Source organism: Pseudopipra pipra, chromosome 4, assembly GCF_036250125.1.
Source record: "Pseudopipra pipra isolate bDixPip1 chromosome 4, bDixPip1.hap1, whole genome shotgun sequence".
In the NCBI taxonomy this organism is placed as follows: Eukaryota; Metazoa; Chordata; class Aves; order Passeriformes; family Pipridae; genus Pseudopipra; species Pseudopipra pipra.
In genome coordinates, this window is record NC_087552.1 from 17,465,037 (window position 1) to 17,485,621 (window position 20,585).

General features: G+C 38.4%; 2 protein-coding genes across 6 annotated transcripts; one reads left to right on the top strand and one right to left on the bottom strand.

The window, feature by feature from the left end:
* Positions 1-255: 255 nt before the first annotated feature.
* MRPS18C (mitochondrial ribosomal protein S18C) lies at positions 256-2,898 on the bottom strand. The gene is made up of 6 exons (XM_064651787.1): positions 2,791-2,898; positions 2,628-2,701; positions 1,335-1,418; positions 828-885; positions 458-517; positions 256-377 (listed from the first exon to the last, which is right to left on the bottom strand). The coding sequence occupies exons 1-6, from the start codon at positions 2,840-2,842 to the stop codon at positions 301-303; spliced, it is 405 nt and encodes a 134-aa protein (XP_064507857.1). The 5' UTR covers positions 2,843-2,898; the 3' UTR covers positions 256-300.
* A 64-nt stretch (positions 2,899-2,962) lies between these two features.
* On the top strand, positions 2,963-19,792 carry HELQ (helicase, POLQ like). Of its 5 annotated transcripts, XM_064651775.1 has the most exons (18): positions 2,964-3,265; positions 3,664-4,402; positions 4,745-4,923; positions 5,516-5,716; positions 6,751-6,823; positions 7,263-7,360; positions 7,931-8,029; positions 8,759-8,904; positions 9,793-10,032; positions 10,903-11,044; positions 11,346-11,450; positions 11,957-12,176; positions 12,919-13,076; positions 13,989-14,087; positions 14,391-14,564; positions 15,716-15,829; positions 17,906-18,040; positions 19,601-19,792. In XM_064651775.1, exons 1-18 carry the CDS (start codon positions 3,110-3,112, stop codon positions 19,685-19,687), a joined length of 3,165 nt encoding a protein of 1,054 aa, XP_064507845.1. In that variant the 5' UTR covers positions 2,964-3,109; the 3' UTR covers positions 19,688-19,792. The 5 variants fall into 5 exon arrangements, 4 of the variants coding, with proteins under 4 accessions (XP_064507847.1, XP_064507845.1, XP_064507848.1 ...); XM_064651777.1 differs by lacking the exon at positions 13,989-14,087 and having other exon boundaries at positions 2,963-3,265; XM_064651778.1 differs by lacking the exon at positions 2,964-3,265 and having other exon boundaries at positions 3,988-4,157.
* The last annotated feature ends 793 nt before the right edge of the window (positions 19,793-20,585 follow it).

A 20,585-nucleotide genomic window follows, 5' to 3' on the forward strand; every position in this document is an offset into this window, starting at 1 on the left:
AAACCAATACTTGCTCATTTCCCCCCATCTTAAAATCCAGAGAGGATAAAAAACAGCCACCTAAAGTTTAACAAGACCTGTGAGCTCAGAAAGGGGTCCAGAAAGCTGCCAGTTTCTCTTACTGCCTTAATATTTCATACTTCCTTCAGACAATAAATTTTAGAGACTTCATAAAATTAATAAAAATCCAACTGACATCCACCCCTCACTCAACCACGCACTATGCTAGAAAACCACATTTCCAGTAAGCAAGTATATGAACATGAAACACAGTTTTATTGTTTATTTCTTTACAGCATTTTACTCTGGATACTTGATATTACATATCTTGGGGTCTGTGAGAAATTGTGGGTTCTTAAGCACAACTGGCATAAATCCTGTAAAAAGATAAGATGGAGGTATTCTTAATAGAAAAGTAAGCTTGCCTTAGAAAACTCGGAAGCATAATCATACTTACCAAGTACTTGAGCTCTTCTAATGGCTTTTGTAACTTCCCTCTGCTTCTTGTGGCACAAGCCTAAAGAGATGAATTATTTTCAACACTAAACAAGCCATTAGTCTAAAGGGTGAAAGGGATATTACTGATAATTCCCTCTATCTTTGTCTAGTCTTCCTGGAAAAATGCACATGTGCTTTTACTGTTACATACAAAACGCATATAACTAAGGGATATTTTTATTCCTTGATGCAGGCTACTAAGTCAGAGGAATACTCTTAAAAAACGTATAGAGTTGGTAGCAGTTACTTTTGGAAAGGTTGCTGATGCACAGTTACTTAGAAGAACATGAATATTAACCAGTAAATTTTTAATTTAATACTTCACATACCTGTTATATGTCTGCCATACATGCAGCCAGTATAAGGAGAAACAAACTGGGAAAGAAGCTACTTAAAAATAAGAAAATCAAAGTCAGTTTAAGAACTTTTTTTAGATATTTATGTTACTACTTGCCCTCTGTTTTTCTTTTTTTTTCCCCATCTGTTTTTACAAAACACAGTTCTACCTAAAGAAAAAGTAGAGCTTGGAACTAAACAGTATTTTCTATGGCATAACACTTAAGCTGTATGACAGATGGATTGTAACCAAGGACTCTTATTTGGTAAATGGCAAAACTGTCACACAAACACACAGAACTAGTAGCTTGATCAGCTTATAACTACATTATTTGACCCTTAATCTGCACACATTTTCAAGTTCTAAACTCCTACACATATGAATGGATTTTTATGTTTGGGGTTTTTTTTTTTTTTTTCAGTTCTTGTGGACTTCTGATACACACATTTAAAAATCATAAACCACTTACCTTCATCCGAGGACATGAGTTTTCACTCACCTGCACATTCTTGTAGTCCACATTTATTTTACATAAGATACATCTTTTTGGAGGCTCCTTATAAGGGTTCTCCATTTGTATAGGCTGAAATTAGAGAATTTTTAACATCTTTAAGCTTCGCCAGACAATAAAGAACATTTGTTACTTTGAATCCTTCAGGCAAGATATACCTTGAAACCAAAAGAGATATTTAGGGCACCACTGAAGTTTTTAAATAACTTCCCTAACTCTGTTTCCCTAACACACTGATTGGTACAGAGCCATCTAAAACACTTCTCACAGGTAAACAGCCTTTTATATTTTAGGAATAATGATACTGTAACAAGTCTATTAGAGCATTCAGTGAGATGGTGCTTACACCTGTTACTAAGAAGTCAATATCTGCAGAAGCTGGTAGTGAGGTAGCTCTGTCTGATAAGTCACGAGAGTCTTTTTTTTGAAAAGAATTTCAAAGCAAGTGGCCTGAGGGAGCTCCTGTCTGCTCACACACTTTAAAGAGAGATTTCCAAGGATTGAAAGGCTCCTCAAGCTTCAGAATACACCCAACACCAAGTCCTCGCAAGAAATCACAGAATTGTCAGGGTTGGAAGGGACCTTTGGAGATCATCCGGTCCAACACCCCTGCCAAGGCAGGGTCATCCTACTGCACAGGAATGCCATCCAGGTGGGTTTGGAATGTCTCCAGAAAGGGAGATTCTACAACCACCCTACTGTGGCAGCCTGTTCCAGTGCTCTGCTACCCTCAGTGTACAGAAGTTCTTCCTCATGCTGAGGTGGAACTTCTTGTGTTTCAGTTTATGGCTACTGCTCCTTGTCCAGTCACTGGGCACAACCAAAAAAGGTCTGGCACCATCCTCTGGGCACCGGCCTTTGAGGTATTTATATGCACTTTGCAGGCATAGGTAGAATTTGGGCAGAGAAGGAATACTTTAAGAAGTTTTTGCTGGTGCCAAAACCCACATATTTTTTTAATGTAAACCTAGTGCACTCTCTTAAGTCTTTTCCCCAGCTATATAGAGGAAACCAGCTGGTGCTACCAAAGCTTTTGCTCCACATTCGGGTTACTGAGGCAGCAGGTTTAAGGACTATAGTTAGAATACTGAAATACAGGTCAATGGTGCCGTAACTCTCAGCACCCGGTAACCTCCTGTTCTGTAACACAACGGATCCGTAGCCACTAGGACAAAGCCTTTTCAGACACGGCTGAAAACGGAGAATCGGGCTTTTTCAGCCCGGCCGAAGCCCCTCCTGCGCAGGGTGGGCGGCGGGACGGGGGGTTCGGGGGAGCCTCACCTGGTCGGGGTGCTCGGGTTGCGCCTGGGGCTGCCCCTCGTGCTGCAGGCGGCGCGGGCGCGCCCACAGCGCCGCTGCAAGGGAGAGAGCGACAGGGTTAGCGGCGGCATGGTGGGCCGAGGGGAGTGAGGAACGGGAGGAGGAGGGAGCGAAAGGGACGCACCGGGAACCAGCCGCCGCCAATAACCCTGCGCCGACACGGCCCGCGCCGCCATGATACCCGCGCACGGCCGCTTCCGCCCGCGCGTCACTGCCGCCCGCCGGCCAATGGCGGAGCGGCCTGCCCCGCTCGGGGCAGGCGATTGGCCGTCGCGTGGTCACGTGCCCGTCGCGGCGGGTTGTTGCCGGAAGTGCCCGGTCCCGCTTCATGGCGGCCGCACCTCGCCCGCGCGACTGGGTGTCCCCTCGTCCTGTCCCGCCGCGGCCGTGACAGCCCCGCGCAGCCCCGGCCGCAGGGCGGCGGCTGGGGCTGGGACAGGGGCATGGCCGAGCCCGGCATCGCGGTGCGGAGGAAGAGCCGCCCCAGCTCGGAGCGCAAGAGGAGCCACGTCCCGGTGCAGCCCAGCGCCGCCAGCTCGCCGGTGGCTCCCAAGAGACCGAGCTCTGGTGGCGAGGGGCCACCGCCGGCGGAGCCCCCGGTAGGGGATGGCGGGGTCCTAGGGCTGGTATCGGGGCGGGGGAGCTCCATCTGGGAGCGTGGAATGTCCCAGACCGAGCCTGCGTGGCGTGTGTCGGGAAGGGCCGTGCTTTGTACGAGAGGGTATGATCCCGTTTGACTTTACCTTTAAAAAAGCTCATCTCCATCAGCTCTCTGTGCAGGCATCCATCCTGCTTGTAGGTTTGGTTTCACTGAGTCAAGGTGTGTGTTCGTTTAGAATCGACCTGGGTTTCCCCACAGACAATATCAGAAAAGACAATTTTCTTTTAAGCTGGGGAAGACCTAGATTATTTGCATCTGATGTGCGTGCTGCACAAGTTATGCTGCCTCCTGTGGCGTTACTTCAGAGTGTTGATGCTCACTGTTCTGGTTTTACAGTGCTGTAACGACAGTGAGGAAGACATGTTTGGTGACTATGACAGCTTCTGTGGAAATGATTCTTTGCTAGCTCAAGTGGATGACATCGAACACAAGTACCTGCAGGATAAAAACATAGATGTGAAAGCAGCTAGAGAAATCACAGTTGGGAATCTTCAGTCAGGAATTCACCAGAAAAAACAAGACAACTTCTCTGCTTCAGAAAAAGCATCTGTCCTTAAAGCTGACAAAGAGGGTGCTTACCAAGTGCAGGACAGAGACCTGGTGGATGGCAGTAGAGAACCACCTGAATCTCTTTTAGACGACTTGCCATCATCACAACTTTTGTATTTTGAGAAAATGGATGAACTTTCTTCTGCTTTTAGGACATCGCCAGACTCAAAAGAGAGGAGTGAATGTGTGAATTCTTCCTCGAACAAAATCAGGAGCCCATTGTCTTATTGTGCTGATGCTGAACACAGGAACAGACCTATGGACTTTTCCTCAGACTCCAAGTGTGTTTTATTGAAAACTGAGAGTCTTAAAGATCACCTAAAAAGTGCTATGACTGGGAATGCCAAAGCCCAGACTCTGCAGGTCTCTAAGACCAAGCAGCTTAAAGAAGCTGTTTTATCTGAAGAGATTTTTGTTGCTAGGAAAGCTATTGAATCTTCTTCTGTTGATATAGGCCCTTTTTATGGATTACCTAGCAAAGTTAAAGATTTATTCAGACAACTTCGAGGGATTGAAACACTTTATGGTAGTGTAACTAATGGTTTGTTGGAAAAAAATTGCTAATGGAGTGTTGTCTCTTTCACCCATTACCCTATAAAAATATTTAAGGTAATTTTTGATGTAAACCATGTTGGAAAATAGTTGTTTTGGTTTTGTAAATGGCTTTCTTGGTGTTTTAGGTGGGTGAAAAAGGTTTATGTGGCTCATAGAATATACTGTTGAAGGCTTCACTACTGAAGACTTCTAGTGGTTTATTGAGGAAAAATCCTCAAACACTGGGCTTAAAGTATTCCATGGGAAATGCAGGCATTGTGCTATTGGCTAACATGCCCCTGGGATTGCTAATAGTTCCTTTTTGATTTTTCAGAGTGGCAGCATGATTGCTTAATGTTAGAATCTCTACAGCAAAGAAAGAACTTAATATACTCATTGCCAACCAGTGGTGGAAAAACACTGGTAGCTGAAATAATGATTCTCCAAGAACTACTCTGCAGGCAGAAGGATGTTCTGATGATCCTGCCATATGTTGCCATTGTCCAAGAAAAGGTCTGGATACAGTGTTTCTGATACTGCTTTGTTTGATACTTATATTTTCTGATATGTTTCGTTACCTTGTCGCTTGGCTGGTTTTCAGCAAGCTCCATGATTTTTATGAATATATGGTGGGAAGTGAGTGAAGTGAATGACCCCCTCCTAGATGCTGTTTTGAGGGTCAGTAATTTTGTAACGGAACAGTCATAAATCGTGAGGTGAGGATGCTGAGTTGTAAAGTAAATTTTATATACGTATATTTATATATAAAGTGAATTTTGAAATAATGGTGCTTTTTTGATGTTTTGTATAGTTCTGCAGCCCAAGAGCTGAGCTGTCCAACTCGCTAAAGAAATGGTCTTGAAATAAAAGCTATCATTTTTTGGTGTAAAGGGAAAGTAAGTTTTAGAGAACAGATGAAACACAACCTGATAATATGTGCAGACACTTCAGTTTTGCAGCTGGCATAGATAGCCATAGCTAATATGTTTTCAGTAATTCAAGCCGTTGATTGTGGTGTGGGTTGATTATTTGTATGTTGAGTTCTTGAGGCAGCTCTGAAATCCAAAATGAGCATGTGTTTGTTCTCTGATTTTTTTCTTTACAGATTAGGGGTTTATCGAGTTTTGGGATAGAACTGGGTTTCCTGGTTGAAGAATACGCAGGAAGTAAAGGAAGATTTCCACCAATCAAAAGGAGAGTAAAAAAATCTCTTTATATTGCTACCATAGAGAAAGGACACGCTCTGGTGAATTCCTTAATTGAAACAGATAGGATCAGTGACCTTGGTCTGGTTGTCGTAGATGAGGTATGACACAAGACTTACTCAGTTTGATCATATTTTTCTAATATAATTAGCAAACAGTGGTTCTTTGATTGCTTGGTTTTGCTTTGGGTGTTCATCATGGAATTACTACTACTTAACTAAGTTTTTTTTCTGCATTGGTACATAATTCTGTAATATTGAAAGTTATTTTTCATTAACTGAAGCACTTGTTGCTGTATCAGGATGATTCTATATCGAGAGATCTACAGTGTTAATGATTGGTGGTGAATTGTTTAATAACTACTTGTCAATTAGACATCTGTATCAGATTGCCAAAAAGCATAAATCATTTTAGTTGTATGGAATGTATTTTATGAAACCCAGAACTTAGCTCCTAAGTGTGAATCCATGTGACTTTGTGTCTGGTATTAACAACAACTCAATGGAACATTAAAAGAAAAAAAAGAAAAATATCGAGTGACATTTGGCTGTGAGAATTGCCCCTTATTCTGCTTTTTAGTGGTGTGGCTGAGTTGTGCTACTAAGGGTTGATTGTGGGGTTAAATAACATGTATAGGGAGGCTGTTTAATTCATGGAATGCCTCAGGCTGACTGACCTTACTTTAGCACAGGAGCTTCTAAACAGAAGACAGCTGTAGCATTTAATTCTACTCTTTTTGGGAGCTGCCTACTAGAAATTTTTCTACTCTGAGTGTTGTTTAAAATGCATTTTGTTGAAAATTACTTTTGACTGATGAATACAAAAATCTCCACACTGACTTTTTACTGTCAGGAGTTAACTGTTTGGGTCAATTATGGTCTAGTTAATTGGAAGGTAGATCTTGTCTACATTTGGTCTTGATTCCTAAATGTTGTTTCATTGAGGTTGTACTTCTGGAAGGAGCTTAGCAGTCAAAATTTACAAGCGGAAGTCCAACAAAGAATCCTGTAGTATTTGTTTAAGTCTACATAATTTGTTGGGGGTGTTTTAGGTTGGTTTTTTGGTTTTGGTTTTTTTTTTTTTTGAAATACTGTTAGTAGCATTCTTGCATTTTCTTTTTCTCTTCTGTGCACAGCTGCATATGCTTGGTGAGGGAAGTCGTGGAGCAATACTGGAAATTACTCTTGCGAAAATCCTTTACACCAGTAGTAAGTCATGGCTGCAGTTAATGTTATTAACATATTGTGGTGATGGCATCTCTAGAGGGGAGTCATGCTTTTGCTTTCTGGATTTGTGGTGTTCTGGCTGCTTTTGAAAAACATGCCATGACTCCATGCAGTAATGATGTTCATTGACCCTCTAACGATGGGCTGGGTGTTCTTGAAACTTTTTTGATACTTCTCTGCAAAATCCTGAGTATTGTCAATTGTCTTCCATTTCTTTGTAGGAGCCCCTAACCATTCCAATTAAATGCTCTTTTTTTACATCTCAAGTAGTATTTCTTAGCCTAGATCCCCCTTTAATCTGTCTACTTCGGCATTTACGAAAGACTAACGATGAAGAAGCAGGCCTATGAATTAATTACTGAGCAAAAGTGTTAAAAATTGGTCATGTGACAATAAATTCATCTCAACTTCTGTTCTGCAGAAAACACACAAATCATTGGAATGAGTGCAACGTTAAATAATGTTGGAGACCTGCAGAAGTTCCTGCAAGCAGAATACTACACCAATAATTTTAGACCGGTCTGTATGCAAGATACCATAGACTAGTAAAGAAGATATTTGGCTTTAAAGTTACAGTAAATCTGTTTAGGATTGCATCACAGCTTTTTTACTTAATTTCACTGTACAGTGTAATATAATCCGTTCTATTGCTTGCAGTTGTTACCAATACAATAAATTTCACTGTGCACTTCTAAATGCACAAATGTAGTAACCTTTATATTGTCCTGTTAAGACATTTGTGTCATTTTAACTAAACCAATTTCTAAATTACAGCTGCTGTGATAAATCAGTTCTTTTGATGTAACTAGAATCTCTATTACTGGTGCTTGTATGCTGTCAGGACAGTGGTTTTTAATAGTTCATGGGATACTGTATTTATCATTCTTCATCATGATTCAGTGCCTTATCAAGGCAGATAATTAAAACAATTATCTAAAAAATTCTTGATGGGGTGAAGTGTGTGCTTGTGTGTAAGTATGTATATGTCATGTGATGCTTAGAAAAAAGCTTTAGCTGTACATAAGCAATAGCTTGAGAGAAAACTTAGTAACTTAATTAAAGTTTCTGTTCATGGCTTCTATCTGCTAGGTAGAATTAAAGGAGTATGTGAAGATACGAGACACCATTTATGCAGTTGACAGCAAAACAGAAAATGGCTTTACGTTTTCACGTCTCCTTAATTTCAAGGTAAAATCCAAAGTGCTTATAGTTTCTTTGAACTGTTTTTATGAAATGTATTATTATACATTGATTATTTTTAATAGGCTTTTTACTAGAGAAATTGCTTAAACATTATAGTTCGTTTGTAGTACCTGTGAGAAAGAAAATAGTGAGCTTTGGGGAGGAAAAAGGCCTTAAAATACTGAACACTTAACTTGATTTTCACTTTATTTTCACTCTTTGAGGTAGAAGTTTCTTCAGTATTTTGACCCGTGAAGAGTAATGGGTTTGAGTATTCCAGATACCCAATGCTTTATGTTTTGGGGTAGATTTTCTCAATGGTTCATCACTTAAGACTGTACTGAAAGAAGATATTTTTTGGGGGGGTTTCCAGCTTATTGCTGGCTTGTAGGGATTCATTTCAACCTTTACAAAGAAAAATGTGTCTTATGGTAGACTGCCAGTATCACAGTATTTCTATGGTGTTGCTAAAAGAAAATGAAGTATTAAGAGGAAAAAGCGAAGAATTTGATTTGTCCATCCTTGTATCCCTGAGTCCAAGCTAGATATGTTAATAAACTCTTTCAAGTGAGAATTGGGAGAAAAGCTTATCGTTCAACTTCTTGCAATTATGCCACATTAAATTAAATGGATGTATTCTAGCAAAGGTTGAGAACAAGTATTACTTAGTATTGCATACTTCGGTTATGACTTATTAACAAATATTTAAACTTAGAAATTCTGTCTTTATTATAGTATTCTAGTTGTCTGGAGAAAGCGGATCCTGACCACATCATTGCACTGGTTACTGAAGTTATTCCTAATTATTCCTGCCTAATCTTTTGTCCCACCAAAAAGAATTGTGAAAATGTGGCTTCAATGGTGTGCAAGTACCTCAAGAAGTAAGTGTATGTGATGGGTTTCTTTTAATTATATATATTGAATAAAGGATTTATTGTCACTAGTTCGCAAGTGACTTTCCCTGGTGATTAGAAGTAAATACTCTGACCATGGAATCGTATGAAGTTGCTAACTGCATAAGTGACAGCAAACCGTGAAAGGCTTATTAAACAAAAGGTTTTTTTAAAAATTCTTGCTTTTAAACCAAATTAGTTGAAAAATGGTTATCAGAGGACAAATGCTAAAGAAAAAAGGAAACATAATTTAACTTTGTATCCCTTTGGCACTGGTGTCTGCAAGCTTAGAAAGCAAACATTTTTCTCTGTAGCCCTGTCTTTGGTCATGTATGTTATTTTATTAGTCATTTCAGTATCTCTGTTCCTCACCCACTTTGTGAATCTAAGTTGTAAAACGTAAACCAGACTTCATTAATAAAGAAAAGAAAGTAAGTCTTAGATTTGGTTTCGTTTAAATATGATTTGATCAACTCATAATGGTCTAGCAAAGGTAAATTTTATGTAGAAAGAAATTATATTAAAATAAACAACCCCCCTCTCTTGCTATGAAAATTGAAACAATTTTTAAATGTAGCTATAATCTTCACTACTGGCCCTATTTCCTTTCTTTGGTGCATTTAGTACCCACACACAATCAATAAATGTTTGATCCCTTTTGTGCCTGTGCTTATAAACGAGAAGAGAGTTCTATTGCAACTAAATCAGTCCTGTGTATTGCTGTTTTAAAATTACTGAAAATAACTATTTCTCCAACCTAGATGTTAGAGGAATGGATAATGAAGAGAAATAGACAGTAAGCATGTTTCTTAATTTATTTTTTTTTTTTAGTTAATGGTTGGTCAAAGTCTAAAGAAATACTTTTCCTCCTCCAAGAGAATTTAGAGCTCACAGGGAGAAGGAAAAACAAGATCTCGTCGAGAACCTAAAGAATATTGGAAATGGAAGTGTCTGTCCTGTTCTGAAGCAAACAATCCCTTTTGGTATTGCCTATCACCATAGTGGCCTTACAAATGATGAAAGAAAAAGCATAGAGGAAGCATATTCTTCAGGTGTCCTGTGTCTACTTGCTTGCACAGCTACTCTGGCTGCTGGAGTCAACTTGCCAGCTAGAAGGTTAATAACCAAAACATATTTCATTTTTTTAATAAATTTTTACTTTGTAAAAAAAAAACGCTTTAATAAGTTGGAAATATCAGTGCTATTTAAAGTGTGTTTCTGCTTTTACTAGCAAATTGGAAATATAAGGGATTTTGTACTCAACTTGGGACACAAGACTGCAAAGGTTTTATGTAGGAAATGTGAGTCAGTAGCAAGTCCCTCAGAACGTATAGCTGAAGAGCACTTACCTAAATGGAATAAGGAAATGTTAATAAATTGAAGAAAAATTTCAGTATTTTACTAATGTTATTCAGGAGTATAGTGGTTTCTTTAGAATTTAACCTAAGAACAGTGTTTAAATTGGAAAATAAATATTTTCTAAGGAGTTAGTTTGAACACAAAAAGTTAGTTTCAACACAAAAATGCGTTATCTTTTCATGTACAAGTGTTGATGATATGATTGCTGTATGACCAAAGACTATTTGCTAAGAGTCCACTTCTGTGTGTTGGAATTCTGAGGGGAGAAACAAAATTCATACAGACAAGTGTTGTCTTTTTAGCATAACTGATGTATGGTCAGTGTTGAGCATGTTTTTTCGTAGGATTTATTTTATATCTCAGTGATTTTCATCTTAAACTCCGGCCTAAGTACATGTAAAAACTAGTTTCAAAGGTTCTGCAAAACATAACGAACAAGGCTTACCATTTAATAAACCTTAAGCTGTTAAATGCTTTGCATCTGATTTACGCATCTGTTCAAAGAGGTGCAGTAGATTTTTATTAGTTATTAGGTAAGGACCATATATAAAGAATGAATTTGTATCATTTTATTGCTGCTTTAGTAATTTGAGTATAAAGTATAACTTATTAAAGGCTTCTTTACAGGGTTATTCTCAGAGCTCCTTATGTTGCTAATGACTTCCTGAAGAAGAACCAGTATAAACAAATGATTGGCAGAGCTGGTCGAGCTGGTATTGACGATGCTGGAGAAAGTATTCTCATAGTGCAAGAAAAAGACAAACACTTGGTAATTTTTACAAAACTGTTGGTAATTTAAGTTGTTGTGTTAAGTTGGTGGAATAAGCAGGAGGAGCTGGGCTACCTAGCTTAATTTTTGTTCACTTCTTAATGTTGCAAATATTTAGCTTATATAATAATACCTTTAAATGACCTTTATGTGATTTGTTTTCAGATCTGAACTGTAAAATTTAGATGTTTACACTTATATTCTTTATGAGCTGAATCATGCATATCAGTGTGTTTTTTTAAAATGTAAAATTAATGCATAAATATTTCCCCTGTACAAGTACATTTCTTGCTCTTTTTAGGTTCGGGATTTAGTTAATAGTCCTTTGGAGAATTGTTACAGCAATCTTCTGCTGGAGTTGACCAAGGGAATGCAGAGCCTGTTGTTGTCTTTGGTTGGACTGAAGGTATCAGTTAACTCTTCTCTGTGAGTAACTTAAGTGCTTGGAAATGTGAAGAAAATGTTACCTGTTGATTTTCTGTAGAAAAAAAGCAGACTTCTTAAACTTCAGAACAGCTTCCAATCAGATAAGAAGTGCAAAGGTTTGATTAGTCTTTACTTAATAACTGAGTTAAATAAAATCATGTAATATGACAGTTTCCTTATGTGTCAAAGCAAAAATGGTATCTACCTTATTGTACAATACAGTATTAATATTTCTATTTCTGATACTTGATTCAAATAGAAACAGTGGAAACAAATTAACATGATGTAGTAGCTCGAATAATAGACCGGGTGGAGAGCAGTGCCATCAGATCCGCCACAGGCTGCCTATCATGCTATTTGTTGTCGTGTGTTTCTGTAGAAACACATCAACAGGATATCAAACTTCTTCTCTGTTTGGTAAATTTTTTCCTATATCTTATGAAATTATAGCTTCCAATATGCTAATCACTTCCAATACTGTTGCAGATAGCAGTTACCTGTGAGGAGATCAACAATTTTATGTGCGGTACATTGCTGGGTGTTCAGCAGCAGCTGCTGTCTAAAGAGAAGAGCCTCTCAGAGGTAATTAAAGATGGACTAGAAAATCTAATAGAAAAAGGACTCCTAAAAGGAAGAATATCTGAGAAGGACCACAATTCCAAATGTACACTAACAATCACACCGTTGGGAAAAGCTACATATAAAGGTGAGGCTTTTTTTATTCTTCTTATAATATGTATTCCAACAAACCCTTCATTTCAGCCTTATCTCAGTTTGGTCCTTTTTCCCAACTTCAGTCTGAAACTGCAACGAAAAATAAGTTGTAGAAAGTTTTACTGAATGATGTGCTGAACTGAAAATGGGAATGAACAAGTAGCACATGACTGAATGGGATGGGAAAGAAGTGTAATAATATTGATCCCAGGGGGAGCAAAACCAGAAGTGTACCCCTAAAAAAATTACTTAAAGATTTGCTTTAGTGGTTGTGATCAAAGTGCTCAGGACCTTGTTTTATAATTCATTGTTATGAACAGTCATTGTGAACAAAGGGATTTCTTGACTAGAGGGAAGCTTAAGATGGAAAAGGAGCATATGACATGTAAACCAATTGTAATAATGAAGAGAATGTATCAGGAAGTTCTGTTTTCCTGGCATAGCATAAAGATTTTGGGGTATGGAACACAACTGGAATAAGATGAATCTGAAAGGTTCCTTCAGTCTACCACACAGAACAGACAGACATGGAAATAGGTGGCTACCTTTCCTCAGTTTTGTTTCACTGCTCATGTTAGGTTAGAACAATTATTCAGGTTACAGGTTATTTCTCCTCAATTCAGATGGCATAACAAGCTTTTGTGGAAGATAAAGATAATATTGGCTATGTTAAAATCTATTGCACTTGACTGTGTGCCTGTTTATAATTGCAATACACTCTGTACTTATTCTAGGATCTATAGACTTGGCATACTGCAATCTTCTGTACAGGGACTTGAAGAAAGGTTTGGAGGGGCTAATTCTTGAGAGCAATCTTCATCTCCTATATCTGGCAACTCCTTATGATGTGACTTCTAGCTGTAGCCCAGACTGGATGATATACTTGAGACAGGTGAGAATTTGCTAGCAAACATGCATTGGGACGTAGAACAATCCTGCTTATTAAATTTGCCGTGAGTTTATATGCATAAGAAGTGTAGCTAGCAGGGTAGCAATGTAATGACAAGATATGTTGTTTTATTTTCAGAGGCAGGGCAGAACTGCTTTCCTGTGCTGCATAAAAATCTAAGTTCTCTTTTGTACTTATAATATTTGACCCTGTTTGGGGAAAACAGTGGCATGAAACATATCTCTTGAGTTGCCAGTACTCTAAATCCTACCTCTAACCTTGGTGCTTGCCTTGCCATTGCCAAAGTCTGGTTTATCTTAAACAAGACTTTCCTAAAAACTAGTTATATGTAGCCACATCATTGTCATCCTGCAAGAAAACCACTATTAAATTAATCAAGAGCCATGTTTACCTTCTGATGAGCATTCATTTATATGTGTAATTTAAGGAGCAAAATCCACTAGAGATTTAACCATTTTTTGATATGTCTAATGATGAGTCTAATACTAAACTCCAGCCATGACTGTAGCTATTACACTGTGGTCGATACTTTTCCTACAGACTACATTTGTGTCAGCCTTAGCAGCACTGCCCTCATTCTAGTCTTGCATGCTTTGAAAGATCCACCCATAATTCAACTATTCTGCTTTCTGTAAAGTGTTGTGTACTGGGGGAGCACTAAAATTTATTTATTTATTTTTTAATGAGGCATTCAGAGATGGGCATTTACAGATAATTCAGATAAGTGGCAAAAGAGACTACAGATCTGACTGTCTAGTGACTACAGTACTAGTCCAGTGATGAAATACTCTGTAGAGATACTGAAAAACATTCTTTCACTGTAAATAATACACGTTTTTCTATAACATTAAGAGAACTAAACATCTGAAAATTCTTTGTGAAATCTAATTTTAGTTCAACCAGCTAAGTGCAGCAGAGCAAAAAGTAGCAGATATTGTGGGAGTGCCTGAAAGCTTTATTACAAAAAAGGCTTCTGGTCAAGCCATCAGAAAGGTAGGCTGGAGATTTCTCATACCTAAGATGACTGTTTAGTAATTTTATTTGATTATTTACAAAATCTAGATTGTTTACAAATTCTAGATTATTTTTCTGCCAGTGTTCCCTATTACTGTTCTAATTATTAAAGTTCTTTTAACCTCATTGCTTGGTTTTCTTAATGTTTAATGTCTTTGGGTATAATATAGAAATGTTTTAGGGCTGCGAAGGAGTAGAAAGATAAAAAGAATTTCCTTACAGTGCTAACAGAAAATCTGCAGTTTGATATGAGGTCTGAATTTTAGCTTGTTTTATTCCTAGAATGTGGACAGTGCTGTGGTAAACAGGCTCTACCTGACGTTTGTCCTTTATACTCTGGTGAAAGAGACCAATATATGGAACGTTTCAGAGAAATTTAATATGTCCCGAGGATATGTGCAAAATCTCCTTAATTCTGCTGCCTCGTTCGCCTCCTGTCTTCTACACTTCTGTGAGGTAGTGTGTTAAATGAATGGAAATAAATCCACTGTGGTTGGTTTTGCAAAATCTGGAGTTTTGTTCTCTTACTTTAGAACTGAACTCGGGTGTCGCTGAAAGTGTCGGAATGGCCAAAGCGACACGAAAAAAGGTTCCAGCAAAGTTTTATTCCAAGAAAAAAGCAGGGACAGCGGGGCTGCTGCGCAGCCCCTTAAGTACAGTTTTTGAACACACGTAATGCACACGGATAGGACAGTTCAAACTTTCACACCAGAATTCTTACAGCTAATTGGTGCATTTTCTAAACTCTACTTTCTCACAACAACTTTGCTCTTTCTCAAAACAGCCCAGTTCTTTCCCACAACAGTCCTGTGCACCTGCTCTTATTTTTCTCTCATGTTGATGTTTTTCCCAACTACTCTCGTTCAAAACAGGTCCTTGTTCTCATGAGACAGTGCTCCTGTTTTCATGAGACAGTGTTCTCTGTTCCCACGGGACAGCTTCTTCAGGATGCATCAGTATGTTGTCAGGATCAGGGCCTCCCTTTTCAGTCCTCTCTTTTCAGTCCATCTCAGGGGTATACTTTGATCTGGTCAACATCTATTGCTTCGTCAGTATGTGCCAAGGTGCTGACAGACCCGCTGTCACCCGTGACACTCAGGTGTTGTATTTCACCTTTCCCGTGCAAAACTGTCTTTTCACCTTTCCTGTTCAAAATTATTTTTCCTGTTGAGAAAAGCAGCCTTGTAAAGTCATATTTCTGATACTAGAAGTAAGCTTTATGCACTGAGAATGTGAAAATGCGCAAACTGTATGGGGCAGTGATCAGTGTTGTTGGTGAAATATTTGGCAGTTTTACCTTTCTCTTGGAAATAAGGTCATCTGGTTGTGGAATGTCAGCTCGGGAAAAGAGTTGTCTTGTTCTCTTGGGTTTCTTTCCTCTATTGAAATAATGCATTGCTTGTCCTTCAGAACTGCCCCAACCTTGGGATGTTCAGCTGGAGTGCTGAACACAACTCTGCAACTGGCTAAAAGTATAATTAGAAATAACAGTGCTTCCCCTGTCCAAAAGCCAAATATACACTTGTTGCCGTAGCAGAGCTTTTATCAGTACTGTCCCCCAAATACAGAATTAAAGATCTGATTTTTAGTGATCTCTGTCTCTGCAGGAATTGGAAGAATTCTGGGTTTATAAAGCCTTGCTGACAGAACTTACCAAGCAGCTGACATACTGTGTTAAGACAGAACTCATCCCTCTGATGGAGGTAGCAGGGGTTCTAGAGGTTAGTAAACGTGGCTTTATGAAATTTTTCAGTGTGAACTTGTATGTGAAATGTTACAGTGCCTTTCAAGTATATCTGGAAGATCAGGCTAGTTTGTTATGGAGAATTCAGCAAAATGCAGATATTCCACAACAGTCTGGAGGTTGGGGGAAAAGTGGTCTGTTGAGGAAATGTGAGCTGGAGCCAGTAATGTTTTTCTTCTGGCTGCTGCCACGGCAACAGTGAAAATCCTCTATTTGGACAATAATTTAGCTGTATCCTCAGTTGGAAAACAGAGTCCAGGTTTCTTTTGTGGTAAGAATTCTTCAGTTCATAAGAGTAAAGAGGAATAAGAATTTACATATTTAAATTAGAAGATCCTCATGGAAATATGTGAAGTCCTGTTGGGAACTTTGGCTTTTGCAAATCACTTGCAGCGCTACATGTACTTTAAATAAGAAATTTAACCAGTTTCTGAATCAAAGATTCCTGTTAAAGTATAAAATCTTCTGGGGCTTCAGTCCAAGGTTATACTCTCTGCAAAATGATTTAACTTGCCTGTCCAGCCTGTTATAGAATCAGTTTGTCAGGAAACCATTGAATTTAGTGGCAATAAGGTTTTATTCTCAAAAACTAAACAATGAAGACTTCAAATCTAGTCAGCTGTTGGGTTTTTTATATATATCAAATTTTTTGAAAAAGATAAGTAGTAATTTTTTCATGGCTCACTCCATATGAGACCATTTCTGTGTAAGGCCAAAAACTGCCTGGACAGCATGATTCTGATAAAGTTGTGTTTGATTCTGATAAAGTTGAAGGAGACCCTTCAAAAAAATTATTGCTGTAACCAAGATACTTCTGCCCTGGAGTTTAAATTATACCAACAAGCTAATATTTGTAGCAGGTAAACTGTCCTCCTGAACAGATGTGACTTGCTCAGATTTCTGTGGAGGAGATGATAGAATCAGTCTTGAGAGTATTGTCATGAAAGAGAATTATTTACACATTTACTTGGGCAGTTTTCAAAGAGCAATCTAAACCCTTTTCATGAGATTTAAGTAATTAGTGGGAAAAGAGTCTGTGTTATTTGTCATACTGTGCATATAACAGCCAAATAGGGCACAGGAAATACTTGTTGGCAATTAGTCTCTACTTCTGGTGAAATTAATGACACCTTTTTCACGTCAATGAACATGCATGGAGGAAGATTATATATTGTAAACTATTGCCTGTTGGATGCTAAAAGACTCCAAATAAGCCATCAAAGTTTTTCTATTCCTTGTTGTCTTTAAAAGAGGTGAGGGGGAAAAAAACCCAAAAGGTAACTAACCAAATGTTTGTTCATCAAATGGGCATTTATTTCATAATTCATATTGGGTATGATACATTACTCCACTACTATTGTAGAAATTCATTTTAATTTAAGTTCTAGCATTATTTGTTTTGCAAAAGAAATTTGTTTGCCCAGAGACCCTCCGTTAAGCAAATTCTGCTTGGCTGCTTTACATAGGCAACAGGATCAGAGTCAAAAGAAGCAGATAATGCCCACCCTCTTACACTGCTGATAATCACATTCCAGAGAATTACTCCTGTGATGTGCATCTCTCCTGTATATGTGGATTCACAGCCATGACTTCGCACAAAATTGGAGAAATAAAAAAGATACTGTGATGCTAAAGGAAAAATTATTTATAAGCTTGAAACAGAAAGTGTAGCCTCTTCTGGAGTTTTGTGAAAGCTCTCTCTGTAATCAGCCCTCCTTTTACTTAGACACCTCCAAAGAATGTGAGACAGTTGTTGGTGCCAGTGACAGTGAATGCAGAAACCCTGATAACAAGAGAAGATGGCAGAGTCAGTATCATCTAGGCTCAGAAAATAAGGGGTTCCTAAGAGCTGGGTGAAATTGTTGGGGGAGGTAGATTTTAGTGGTAAAAAGCTGTGCTTTTGAGGAGTAAATTCTCAGTGAGTATTCATATTAGGGAACAGAGAATTGGATTGATACACAAAATAAAATATTTGAGGTTGGTGCAGAGATTGGCACTTAACAGTAATTCTTACTGCCTGTTCTAATAATCTAACACAATTCTGTACTTTCAGGCAAGAGCCAAACAGCTTTACAATGCAGGGTACAAAACTTTAGCACACTTGGCTAATGCAAATCCAGAAACTCTGATAAAGATGATTGAGCACTTGTCACGTCGTCAAGCCAAACAAATTGTTTCATCTGCAAAGGTAAGTTAGAAACAAAGTTATAAAAACCTGCTTCAGAATGCCAGCATGTCAAAAGTGGATGTTTGAATGACATTAAAAGTGAAGGATTCAGTTTACTAATTAGGGGATATTTGTGATCCAAATACTGATCTGTAGTAAGAACAACCTGTTACATACAGGATAGTTCCAAGTTGTGCTCCTTTTCAGAGGGGAAGCAAAAGGAAAAAATGTTTGATGGCTTGTCTGATAAAATACGGGAACTAAATGACTACACTGGTCTCCCTGCTGAGTTGTTGTAAGTGGAAATGCTTGATTCTGCCAATATCTCAGGACTTACCTTACAGAAATTCTAGTGGTAGTTGTGGCAACAGAACAGTATTTTCAGGATTCTGGAAATGTAAACCAACAAGGCATAGGGTTAACCTCACCTATGTAGTTGCTTTTGTCATGCCCTGTTATTCTTTCCTTCCTTTTCCATTTTGAATAGGCATCACGAGAAGGGCCTTTAAGGCCCTAAGGTATCTGCCTCTAAGGTACCCTTATTGCCTTTGGCACACATAAATAAACAAAGGGAAAGGTTCTGTAACAAACATTGAGTTTTGTCTAAACAAAAAATATACAGGAAGTACTTTATTTATCAATGGTAGCATTTTCTCTCCTCTATCTCCATTAATCATCTGCTGCTACAATGGTATTGGCTTCATGTTGGATTCTGCTGAAAGAACAGGATTTTGGTGAAGTAAGGAAATGTCTAGAATGAATGAATGGGGGGTTGGTGTAAAATTGAGGCGGTCAATAACGAAGTCTTGGTTTGTATGTTCTCATGGAGTAAACATACTAACTTTGAGGTTTATGCACTTGAAAGGTCACATTTGTTTAATGTTGTTGTAGGCTTCTTGCTGCTCTTTTTTTTCTTATGCTGCTTTGTGAGCCAGAAGAGAGGGATATATGCAGATTCCTCATCCACATCAATGTCAAATCCAACAATCTAGCTTACGCTCATGCTCAGATTTAAATTAATGGAGTTTTCTCTAACTGGGAAGTTAGAAGAGTGCTTGCATGGAGGCCTGTTCTTCCCCAGCTGCCAGCAACAAACAGCTCAGTTGCTGATACTGGGACTCCTCTATGTCTGGTGTAAAATGCTGTAGTAAGAAATTTTGTATAAAGCAAGAAATTGGCAACTTGTCAGGCACAACTTAAAAGTGTTTATTCCAATGTGGAAAATAAATGTTTAAGGTTAAAGATTATCCTTAGTAGTTACAGACAAAACTGTTTAGTTCTGTAAATTTTATGTACTGTGGCAGAATTGAGAAAAACAGCTGTGTACTGTATGAACTTTTATGTGACTGCTTTTTATATGGGTGTACACTAATCAGTAAGACATGTTGGTAGTAGTACTTGTGCACAAGTTAGTCCTTTGAGGCAAAGGTCCTGTGATCACTGTGGTCCTGTGAGCAGCAGCAGAGGTCTTTCACAGACCAGGTGCAATTTTGGAAAGAAACATTGGTGTTTTAACCTAACAATTACATCTACTGCTTGTATTTGTTTTCTAATTTTTTTTGTTTGTTTTTGTCACTGTAGATGCTGCTGAGTGAAAAAGCTGAGGCTTTACAAGAAGAAGTTGAAGAACTCCTAAAGGTGCCTACAGATATCCCAGGGACCCACTGACCAACTGTCATGGAGAAAAATCATGTCCAAAATTTGGATGTTTTAAATTTTTTAACTTTCCGTGTAACGCTGCTGCAATGTAATAAATATTTAATGTCTTTTGTATACCACAATTCTGTGTGAGTTCTGAGTTCAGAATGTTTCTTGGAAAGCTGACTTCATTTGAATGGTTGGATTATGAGCAGTAGGCTAGAGTCAGAAGATGTGATCTTAATTCATTCCTGGTTTCAAACATAGCCCTAGGAGTGCTTTGGGGATTGGACTAACTGCCTGGTGTGTACTTCTGCTGGGAGCTTAGGTTCATAGCTGACTTAAATAATATCTTTATTTTGGATATCCCCTTTAGGACACATGGGCTTGAGTGAGCTACTCCAAAATTCCTACTTGGAGGATTCTTTGTTCTCTAGGTATAGCTAACAGAAGGAGAGAAATAGAGCTGCAATTCTTAATAAAGAAGCTGTCCCAGAGTTGTGCAAGAAACTGTAAATGATGCCTAGTTTAAGCTTTCTTAAAAGATGCAAATATCAAATTCATATTCAGCCTTTGGCCATTCCCTAAAATAATTTTTTCAGGATGTATCTGTAGCTGTCTTCCAAACAAAAAGTTTATTTTTTTTTAATGGTTTTTTAATTACTTACTTAAATGTAAAGACGAAGTTTTGAAGAACTGACTTTTGAGAAACTGTATCAAGTTCTGAGACTCCATGGGCATGTGTCAGTCACAGTTAGGATTTCTAAAGATATCTGAACCAGATTTGTTCCAGCAAAAAGTCAGGGCTAGTGGAAATAGTTTTGAGGATGGCTGAAACTTCCTCAGTTGTGATAAAGTAAACTTTGCAAAGCTGGTGTCTGGTACTGGACAATGGTAGAGCACTGCCTGCCCATTAAGACAAACTTGA